The sequence below is a fragment of the Cetorhinus maximus genome, chromosome 4 (assembly GCF_964194155.1).
Source record: "Cetorhinus maximus chromosome 4, sCetMax3.hap1.1, whole genome shotgun sequence".
Lineage (NCBI taxonomy): Eukaryota > Metazoa > Chordata > Chondrichthyes > Lamniformes > Cetorhinidae > Cetorhinus > Cetorhinus maximus.
Window position 1 is genome coordinate 114,624,886 of NC_135882.1, and position 11,426 is coordinate 114,636,311.

Genomic DNA, 11,426 nt, shown 5'->3' on the forward strand with positions numbered 1-11,426 from the left:
ATAACATTTTCTAGTTATGTGACCACTTTTGGATTTATCGGGTTTCATGGTCAGCAGTAAAGCAAGGGCACTGACCTCTGACCTTGAAGAACACTGCCCACAAAGATCTAGTGATCACTGTGGCATGGTTTCTCCTCCCCCAACAAGTCTAAATTTGACATTAAGTCAAGGAATGGCTTGGTGCACCAAAGCAGTGATGTCAGCAAGCAAGTAAGGAACCAATCACATTGACGTATTCACACAAAGCAAACTCGGAAGTTAAAACTGAATCCCCTCACTTCCAATTTATTTTTCCAATCATAAAATAAATGATTATAATCAGATTAACATAAGAACTATAATAAAGATAAACAAACTTTTTAAAAAATAACTTTTTATAATTAAAATGTAGAGTCCTTTACTATTATGGAGAAATTTGACAATTCACAAATCAGCTTTTTGGAGTGTTTAGCAGTCATTCTGATATTAGCATGCTGTTAAAATCCAGTTACACCTCATTCAACAAGGTGCAACTTTTTCAAGGGCTTTTACAGTGAGACTAACAGCACAGAAATGGAATTTTTCATCAAATCATGATTGCAATGGAAACTGCAGTCTGTGGGAAACTCTACAGTGCACCCAATGGAAGAGCTTAGACTCACTGACAGCAACTTTTGGATTTCTGCATTATACTGTTGTGTCAATAAGACGTGAAAAGAAAGCAACACTGCATGTATCAAAACTTTATTTTTTTTGCTATTCGCAAAAAAGCTGCTACAGGTCACATGAGTCATAAGATTGACCATCTCTTCTGGAAGGTTCCAATAGAGACTACAAGAACAAAAGAGTTCCACTCCCATCCTTGTGGAATCTTACACCCCATTGTAAGGCCACGTTATAATCATGAAACTAGACGGCTAATAGACGAACTGACTCCGCCAGCCGGAATGATAACAAAGCAATAGACATCAAAACTTATTATACGTGAAGAAGTGTTAAAGCCATAATTTCACTCCTAAGAGAAACAATGGGTTGTAGCCAGGTGCACTGAAACTGCTTGAAAGGCTGCATTAATTCATTAATGGGCCACATTACATGATGCCATGCTTCTAGCCTCTTGGATCATTTTAATTTCTAGCCTCACATCTCAGACTATTATTTTAACATCAACTGGAAAGAACTCCAGCAGCTCCTGGCTGACCATGCAGCAGGTCACCATCTCTCAACTCCCCAAAGCCTATTTGATTTCAAAGTCTCTGATTATTGTCTGTCAAGTAACCGAAGCAGAGGCAGCCCATCATGCTGCAGCATCATTCACTTCAAGGATTTTCGTGTTGCTGTCTCCAACCAGGAACTCATCTGGACTGAACTCTGCCTCAAAACATCTTCTGGACTTTGACTTCTCGGACTCTGAAAATCACATGAACTAATATTCATTTCTGTGGTTCTTTTACTGTTGTTGCCCATTGCTGTAAATATTCCTCTTTTCTGTTCCCCCGTACTATATATGTGTTTGTGTGTGTGTGTGTGTGTGTGCGTGTGCATGAGATTGCGAACACTTCCCCCACCCCCAACCCCACCCAGGTTTGAATGTGAATAAACTAACCTTTTGAGTTAATCATGATGCAATTTTGCTGAGAGTTATTATTAAATTGGATCAGACAAACTGAGGGATCAGGGAAACACGCCACAACCTACTTTAAAAAAAAAATATCTCTGCTTATGGACAGTCGGGAGAGGATAAAGAAGTTCAGTTTCTCTCTCTCTCTCCTCTCCATAACAATACTGCGCATGTTCAGACTCCTGAATTTGCTGTCAGTTTCAGTGGAGTAAAGATATAACGAATGCTGACAATTTTGTCATTACATCGGCAAAATCTGGGCCATTATCGCTATAGAGAGTCAAACTGATGTACATCATTCTTGCAAGAATTATAAAATTGATGTTTAATCCTACAACAGTGCTTAATGGTGCATTCTTAACTCCTTTATGTTTCTGATGCAAATCCGACCTGCACTGTAGGAGATGTGGTTGCATCAGGACTTATCAGAGAGTAAAGTGATGTCCAGGAACAAGGAAAATCGGGTCCATTCAATGAACCTCACTTTTGCTGTTTCCTCCAAGGCTTTTGCGTCAGTATTGTGTATAACAGGGACTGTTGCTCTTCATAAGATTTTGGGTCCGATTTCAGGATTTCTGCATGGTGAAATACAAATCTCACAATTTTTGAATGGACTTGAAACTAATAAAAGCTGATGTTTTCATTGGATGCATTTCCTGGCGAAGTGATATGCAGGCATTAAACATAATGTTCGTTTTACTCATGAATGAGAGTTAACAAAAACAATGCCAGTTTAACATTGGGATAACATATGAGTCACTTACTCATGATTGATATACATTGGCTCCTAGCACTCCTTAAAACCTGCCTCTTTGACCAACCTTTCAACCATCTCACTGGTATGACCTTGTGTGGCTCAGTGTCACACCCTATTTTATAATGCTCCTGTGAAGTGCCTTGGGACATTTTATTACACTGTAATCTCTTCAGTCTGGAAATCTATTGTTTGGAAACACCAGTTGTCTGGAAATTTTTCAAGAAGACCCAAGCAATGCACAGCAGCATTTTAATACAGTACATGGAAAGTATAAACATGGAAGATATAGTATTTGGATAAGTAAAATAATTTTTATTACTATGTTATAATGTTTTATCACATTTTATGCTTCAGGTAATTATTTATATCTACAGTGTTTTCTGGTTCACACACTTGTGGTGAGGCAGCCTAATGACATTCTACATTCCAGAAAATTCCGAAATCCAAAAACAATTTGGGCCCAAGCATTACAGAGCTCACAATCCACTTTAGAGGAGCTATATAAATTCAAGCTCTTGTTGACACTGTTCAACTAGAGAATGGTTAGAATGTGGAACCCATTACCCCAAGTGAGAGTTGAGGCAAACAGCACAAATCCATTCAATGGGAAGCTATATAAGCTCACAGTGGAGAAATTAATATAAGTGTTTGTTGATGGGGTTAGATAAAAAGGGGTTGGAAGAGGCTTATATGAAGCATAAACATTGGCATGAGCCTGTTAGGCTGAATGGCCAGTTCCTATGCTACAAATACTTTGTACGTCTTTGTAAATTGATCACCTTAGGCGATCGACCTAGGTACCAAAAAAGACAATGGCAAACTCAGCCATGACAACCTTGCAAAGTCCTCCTTGCTAACATACGGGGGCTAGTGTCAATACTGGGTGAGCTGTCTCACAGACTAGTCAAACAATAGCCAGACATAGTCATATTCATGGAAGCATACCTTACAGATAATGTCTCAGACACCACCGTCACCATCCCTGAGTATGTCCTGTCCCACCGACAGGAGAGGCCCACCAAAGGTGGCAGCGCAGTGGTATGCAGTCAGTAGGGAGCTGCCCTGGAAGTTCTGAACATTGACTTTGGAGCCCATGAAGTTGCATGGCATCAGGTCAACCATGGGCAAGGAAATCTCCTGTTGATTACCACGTACCACACCCTCCCCTCAGTTGATGAATCAGTACTCCTCCATGTTGAACACCACTTGGAGGAAGCACTGAGTGTGGCTAGGGTATAGCTTGTACTCTGGGTGGGGGACTTCAATGTCCATCACAAAAAGTGGCTAGGCAGCACCACTACTGACCGCCCCATCAGTATACTCTCGATCATTAGCAAGGTGATGGAAGGGGTCTTCGACAGTGCTATCAAGCTGCACTTACTCAGCAATAACCTGCTCACTGACACTCAAGTTTGAGTTCCGCCAGGGTCACTCAGTTCCTGACCTTATTACAACCTTGGTCCAAACATGGACAAAAGAGCCGAACTCAAGAGATGAGATGAGAGTGACTGCCCTTGACATCAAGGCAGCATTTGACAGAATGTAGCATCAAGGAGCCCAAACAAAACTGGAGTCAATGGGAATCACGGAGCATACCTAGCACAAAGGAAGGTGGTTGTGTTTGGTCAATCATCTCAGTTTCGGGACATCACTGCAGGAGTTCCTCAGGGTAGTGTCCAAGGCCCAACCACCTTCAGATGCTTCATCAATGATCTTCCCTCCATCATAAGCTCAGATTTTGGCTGATAAGTGACAAGTAACATTCACACCACACAACTGCCAGGCAATGACTATCTCCAACAAAAGAGAATCCAACCATCTCCCCTTGATATTCAATGGCAGTACGATCGTTGAATCCCCTTCAACATCCTGGGGCTTGCCAGTGACCAGAAACTAAATTGGACTAGCCATATAAATACTGTGGCTACCAAGAGCAGGTCAGAGGCTTGGAATTCTGCAGCAACTTACTCACCCCCTGACTTCCCAAAGCCTGCCCGCCATCCACAAGGCTCAAGTCAAGAGTGTGTTGAAAATTGTCCACTTGTCTGGATGAGTGCAGCTCCATCAACACTCAAGAAGCTCAATACCATCCAGGGCACAGCAGCCTGCTTGACTGGCATCCCATCCATCACCTTCAACATCCACTCCCCCCACCACTGATGCACAGTGGCAGCAGTGTGCACCATCTACAAAATGCACTGCAGGAATTCACCAAGGCTCCTTTGACAGCACCTTCCAAACCCACGACCACTACCAACTAGAAGGACAAGGGCAGCAGATAGATAGGAACACCACCACCTGGAGGTTCCCCTCCAAGTGACTCACCATCTTGACTTGGAAATATATCGCCGTTCCTTCATTGTTGCTGGATCAAAATCCTGGATCTCCCTTCCTAACAGCACTGTGGGTGTACTTAAACCACATGGGACTGCAGTGGTTCAAGAAGGCAGCTCATCACCACCTTCTCAAGGCAATAAATGCTGGCCCAGCCAGCAAAGTCCACATCCCATGAATGAATAAAAAAATACATTGCTGAGTGTCAGATTGTAAAACAGGATTTCTTATCAATTGGATTTTTAATTTTAAAATCACACTTGAGTGTTCAGTAAAATTTCCCATTTGGCTTAAAGTTGTCTCTGTATACGCAGCTGGTACAAGCATAAAACATAAACCTAAATTACAGCTCAGTAATGATAAAATCTGGTGTGTGAGCTTCATCTGTAATGTTCATACCATTTGACAGTATGGCAGGAATTTCTTTGTTGTAAATGCAGTGTGATGTGCACTGAATCCAAGGACTTCAGCACCAAGTCTTACAACTCACATTGTCTTTTGGCCTTGGTAAATTACACTGTTGGTCAATAACCAGAATCCCTGGTTTTGGGCATATATTGTACTCTAAATGACATAAATTATAGATCTTGTTTGTACGCTGGTGCCTTGCCTAGTCAGCATAAACAAAGATTGTCACAGTAATGCTTGTCAATGTTTTTATATGTTTGTCTTATTGTTACATTAATTGCGATGACAAAAGCTAGAACAACGACAAAGTATGTCTGTATTGTAGCTTGTTGCTTTAACCAGTGGTTCTGAGTAACATTGTAAATGTCCTCCAGGGTGTGCACTTGTACAGTAGGTAAAGAACATTCCTGTTCCTTTGTTTTATTCCATTGACTATTCAGCAAACAAAATTAAAAGCGAATCACATTTCATTCAAAAATAATTGTACTAGCAATCATCATAAACAAAGTCCCTGCTTACTGAAAGTCAATTATTTTACAGATATTGATAGGTGATCTTTAACCATGGAAAAAGGTTTACTTACAGCTTTTAGGATTTGATTTTTTAAAATGTATTATATATTTTAAAAATTGCGTCTTTATTGTAACAAAAAATATGATAATTTGACAGAGAATCTAATAATCTCCTAGTTGATAACCCATGGCATTTATACGGTAGGGTGGAGATTATGGCAACTCCCTTACTTGCCTCTGAAGTCTCTTGGAGCCAGTAACTTCTGAGAGCCAATTAAGCCCTTAAATATGTTAATACCCCACTGTCAAATTCAGCAGAAACTAGGCGGGCATCCAGCTTATACGCTCTGCTTAGATTTTCCAGCTTTATCGTGGCCTAATCAGTGGTTTTTATGGGGACGACTAGAGGCCACCTAAACAGAAGTGTTCTTCTTGATCCGAAACCAATACTGCTGTTCACTGCCAGCTTCCATCCCTCCTATTTTCCTCTTTCCCTTCCCAGGGCGACTCTGTCAGCCAACTCCGACTGGTGATGATCGCAGGTGGTAGGGAGATGAGAACTGAGGCCCTGTTTTGAGTGAACCTCATGCCTTTGTCCCAGTTTGCAGAGGTTACTTCAAGCCAAGAACCATCATGAAAGTAATTTCTTCCCCTCTGCCTCACAGATATTAGAAATTAGATTGTCTGTTTCACAAGTGTAAACCATTGGCATTAAACTTTTCTAAATGTCAATAAGATATATAAGAACATAAATAGGAGCAGGGCTAGCAAGCCTATATGCCATTCAATAAGATTATGGCTGATCTTCTGCCTCAACTCCACTTTCACACCCACTCCTCATATCCCTTGATTCCCTGAGATCAAAGATCTGACTATCTCAGCCTTAAATGTATTCAACAATAGAGCATCCAAAACCCCCTGAGGTAGACAATTCCAAAGATTCACAACTCTTTCAGTGAAGAAATGTATCTGTATCTCAGTCCTAAATGCCCTTTATTCTGAGGCTGGTATATCCTTCCTTAGGTACAATGCTCTGAACAGTACACAGTACAGGTGTGGACTCATCAAGGCCCTATACAATTGCAATTAGGTTTCTACATTCTTATATCCCAATTCCTTTGTAAGAAAGACTAAAATACAATTTCCTTTCCTAATTGCTTACTATACCTGCATGTTAACTTTCTGTGATTCGTGTACAAGGATAACTAGGTCCCTTGAATACCAACAGTTCCCGCTCTCACCATTTCAAAAATGTTCTTTTTTAATTTTTCCTTCCAAAGTGGAGAACTTCCCATATTATGTTCCATCTGCCATTGGGATCTGGAATGCACTGCCTGAGAGTGTGGTGGGGGCAAGTTCAATCGAGGCATTTAAGAGGGAATTGGATCACGATCTGAAAAGTGCAAGGCCTTGGGGAGAAGGCGGGTGAGCAGCACTACATAAATTGCTCCTTTGGAGAGCCATGCAGACATGACAAGCCGAATGGCCTCCTTCTGTGCTGTAACCATCCCTAATAATATTTCTCGCATTTTCCCTATTATTGATGTCAACATCCACAGTACTGTGTGTAAGGTGCTGGCTTCAAAATTTGAAAAGAAATAGAAGTGAACAATCGTTAAATTAAAAAACTCTCTAACTCCAGTCTCTGTCTCACCCTCACCACTTCTCTTTCTACCTCAGTTGAATACAGACAGGAAAGAAAAACTATGAGAGATGCAAAATCAGAACACTAGAGGACAACAATTAGAAGGTTCCAAGGCCTGAATATCTTGCTGGACTAAGAATAAAAATAATTTATTACTGTGCCTGTCATTTCATGTTTCTTCTAGGCCACTCTGATCTAAGCCTCACTGACAGCATTTCTTGGGTGTGTATGCACTTGAACATCACATGGATGGACCAGGAGAAAGATGGATGGAAGTGGATGTCCCCTCCTGCTTAAAAAATTGCAGGGCTATTGGGATGGAGCAGTGGAGTGAGAATAATTAGATATATCTTTCACAGGTACGACAAAGATGAACTGAATGACCTCCTTCTGTGCTGTAAGATTGCCTGATCTTACTGAATAGTGGAATGGGGGTTAAGGGAATGAATGGCACACTCCTATTCCTATATTCTGTGTTGGGTCCTTATAGACTATGGAATAGTTGGGGGAAGATAAGGGCAGTCTCAGAATTATAATATTGAGAAGCTTTAACTATCCTAAGATAGATGGGTTGAACTAGTGGGCAAATCAGTGGCTAACACAGTTCAATGCATAGTAATGTAAAGTAGATAATTTTGAGAAAAAGTGAAAGCTATATTATTAGTGAAGAATATATATAGTGAATAGAAATGAACAGGTTCTGGACAGAATGGAGGAGCATATGTATAAAGAATAATGCGTTATGATTTTGAAAAAAGTGCTTAAGAAATTGGAACTTTTCCACTGAGTAATTGTAGTTAACACAGTGATAAATGGTAGAGATGATCATCCTGCATGGTGACCAACACTTATGAAATAAAATAAGGCACACTTTTGACTGTGGGATCAGGAGCGAGAAGGGTGGTGGTACAATGAGAGAGGGGCTGTGAGAGCGGGGGGAGGGTGGTGGCGGTTTCAACATGACAGGGGTTGGGGAAGTGGTTCTTGAGATCATAATCGTGGGGAACGCAGGGTTTATCTTGTTGAGTCACATTATCAAACCTCTGCTGGTCAATTCACTCATTTGCAGTCCCACCCAAATCATGCTGGAGACTCCCAGATCTGTCTCCTACCTGCTGTCCCAGAAATAGAGGACAAGAGGCGTCCTTTAAGGGACACGGGTCATACAGTCAAATAAGGGGTAGTCCCTTACAATGCAGCTAGCTACCCTTTGTCTCTCACACTCTCCACCTTGAAAAATCCTGTTCAAACAAGCCTCGCGCTTTCAATAACATTCGCCCCCTCGCTATTCCCTAAAATTAAAACTTCTCCTCTTGGAGCGGCATTTTGCGAAAATAAAAGCACTAAAACGTTGAGTGCAGACATCACGAAGCAGCCTGTGCACAGGATCCCTGCAGTTTATGTGAGCGCACGTTCTCAGTCAAGCAGCGTTTGCAAATAATGTTGAAAAATGCATGATTTTTTTTTTGCACTTGCCTCGCTCCCACATCTGTTGCGCCAATCTCTGCCGTTGCCGTTTCGGGATTGGTTTGAGGATTTTGCACGTGGTGCTGAGCTGCAGGAGCTTAAAAGCGGACGAGCTCAAGAGCGTGAGCGCAGAGAGGTTTCGGAGCATAGTTTGAGCAGATTATAATATTGTTTTTAACCTTGGGTTGTGAGAGGATCGGCACACATACACAGACAAAATGGTCGAAGCATTTGTGGGCGTTTGGGGCTTACAGGCAACCGAAAATTTTGATGAATACATGAAGCATCTGGGTGAGGATTCAGTGTTTATATTATGTGGGGTGGGGAATGAGGGTTATTTTGTAGCCGCTGCCACAGAATGGAGCTGGTTGTGGGGGGGTCTGCAGCTGTACCGCTGTCCGCGGCGGTTAAAACGCCAGGTCCACAATTGATCCCAGAGAGAAAAGCGTGGGCTGTGCACTTAAAATGTGTATCGATAGTGACCTCCTTTCGGAACACTGGGACGGTATTGGTGTATTTATTTATTTTTTTGCTGTGCCTTGCAGCATCACGCGTACGATTTTCTCAGTAGAAAACGTGGGGAAAAATGCATTGTGCCAGACAAAGGCAGCAGGAGATATTTTTTTCCCCCCCTCTGTTTCTCATCGAGATCCTGATTTGCCTCTCCCAGAAATGATTTCTGTTACACTGGTGTGTAATGAAACGTGTGAGCGCTCACTGTTGGGACTGTTACTGCCTTTCCCCATCGCTACCGTTTTTATGTCTTTCAGAAGTGGGTCTGGTACAACGGAATATGGCTAAAACAATCAAACCCAACACTATAATTTCTATGGACGGCGACACAATCATTCTAGAAACCAAGAGTTCATTTAAAAGCACAAAGATCCAATTCAAGCTAGGGGAGGAATTTGATGAGACCACTGCAGACGATAGAAAAACCAAGGTGTGTTGGTGATCAACCCCTTTTAACTATTTGAAGATATACGACTTCTGAAGATAAATGATCTTTTGTTTTAAATTCCCAACAGACCACCGTGACATTGGACAATGGCAAACTGGTCCAAATACAACGGTGGGATGGAAAAGAGACAACCCTGATTAGAGAATTGAAGGACGGTGACCTAATATTGGTAAGGGCTTAAGTGCATCATTATCGATAGAACCAAACAGCTACTGCTGGTAATGAGAAGTGTAAATTTGTGGCAGTGGATAATATTTAGATAACTAGAAACTGTTGTAACAGTTTTTGGATGTATCATTAATTGCTTGCGATACTATTGCTACAAAGAGCCAAACTGATGTGCACATTTGGTGCAAGAATTATGAAATTAATATTTAACCCAGTAATGGAGTTTAATGGGTTTTTTTTTTACTTTCCTTTGCAAATCAGACCTGCAGCATGGGAGATGTGGTGTGCACCAGAACCTATCGGAAAGTAAAGTGATGATCTGAAACAAGGAGGATGGGCTCGGTTCAAAAACCTCATTCTTTTTGCAGCATTTCTACTGGACTTTCTCCTCAGTATTTTGCATAATTAGGACTGTTCTTTTTCATGTAACTTTTGGTTACATTTCATGGTATTTGCATGACAAGACAAATTTCAGGACTTATAGGTTCAACAAGAACAGTGCTGGTTTGCCATTATACTAATTTATGATTAACTTGAGCTCTTTTGTAAAAAAAAATGTTTATTCCTGAATATTACCTAAGTAACAAATATGGACCGACTTATAGTCTAGAAAGAAAATTGCAGACATGAATACTTTCTCAACTTATTCAGTGCTTCCCAAGATGTGTAATATGTGCAGGATTAAACAAATTTTGCTTAAAGAAAGGAAAAGTGAGACACAGAACAAATCTTCAAGTATTCACTTGGTGTTAATTATTAATTACCTTGTATTGTAAGATTTATGCTTGTAATATCACAACTATAAATTGCTTACTCTACTCAAGTTATATTACCACTGTGCTTTCTGAAATCTTGCTGCTGTGTAAAATTGCAGGCATGGACTTTGATTTATTTTTCAGTGTTATGGGACCCTTCCAGATCTGCAAGCCTGTGGAAAAAGAACAGCCCTATGTACAACCAAAGTGCAAAAATTGTCAAATTTGTGCAGCTTTAATAAAATTGTGTACTACACAAGATCAGTCTGATTCTTCGATATAAAGTGGCACTGGCTTCACTAATCAATAGACAGAGTGAAAAAGACAGTGCTAAGTTGGAATAATGCCTGAAGAAAGTTAGATTGTAAAACGTATGTATGAAATTTCTCACAAATTAAATTTTTGATTTAAAAATCACACTTTTTTGTGTTCAGTGAAAATTCCTGTTCATCTATAAAACTGTCTCTATATGTACCTGGTAAGTTACAGTTGTTAACTGGAGCTCAGTAATGACATCAACATTGAAATAATAATATTTATATGGATGGTGACTTTTTCGGTGAGATTGCCTTAATAGCAGTCTCTTAATTAGTGCAGAAAGAAACTTTTTTAAAAATTGGAATTGGCTCTACCCCTCTGGATGTGAAAATAGTGCAACTTTATATGAAATCGTTTTTGAAGGCAATGGAAAGAGGCATGTAGGTACCATTTAAGGAATTGTACCAATGTTTAGTACGCTGATGCTGGCATAACTGCAATTTTTATTAAGTTATACCTCTTACTTGTGAAACTCAAATGGTTGTGCTGGTTTGATTTATA

At 40.6% G+C, this 11,426-nt stretch overlaps 1 protein-coding gene and 1 long non-coding RNA gene across 2 annotated transcripts; one reads left to right on the forward strand and one right to left on the reverse strand.

The window, feature by feature from the left end:
• Nucleotides 1-271: 271 nt before the first annotated feature.
• Nucleotides 272-7,759, reverse strand: LOC144679825 (uncharacterized). Its single transcript, XR_013576428.1, has 2 exons — nt 7,413-7,759; nt 272-1,389 (listed from the first exon to the last, which is right to left on the reverse strand). It is a non-coding gene; the product is annotated as an uncharacterized LOC144679825 (long non-coding RNA).
• An 882-nt stretch (nt 7,760-8,641) lies between these two features.
• Nucleotides 8,642-10,866, forward strand: LOC144679824 (fatty acid-binding protein, liver-like). Its single transcript, XM_078540648.1, has 4 exons — nt 8,642-9,014; nt 9,494-9,666; nt 9,752-9,853; nt 10,114-10,866. The coding sequence occupies exons 1-4, from the start codon at nt 8,942-8,944 to the stop codon at nt 10,165-10,167; spliced, it is 402 nt and encodes a 133-aa protein (XP_078396774.1). The 5' UTR covers nt 8,642-8,941; the 3' UTR covers nt 10,168-10,866.
• The last annotated feature ends 560 nt before the right edge of the window (nt 10,867-11,426 follow it).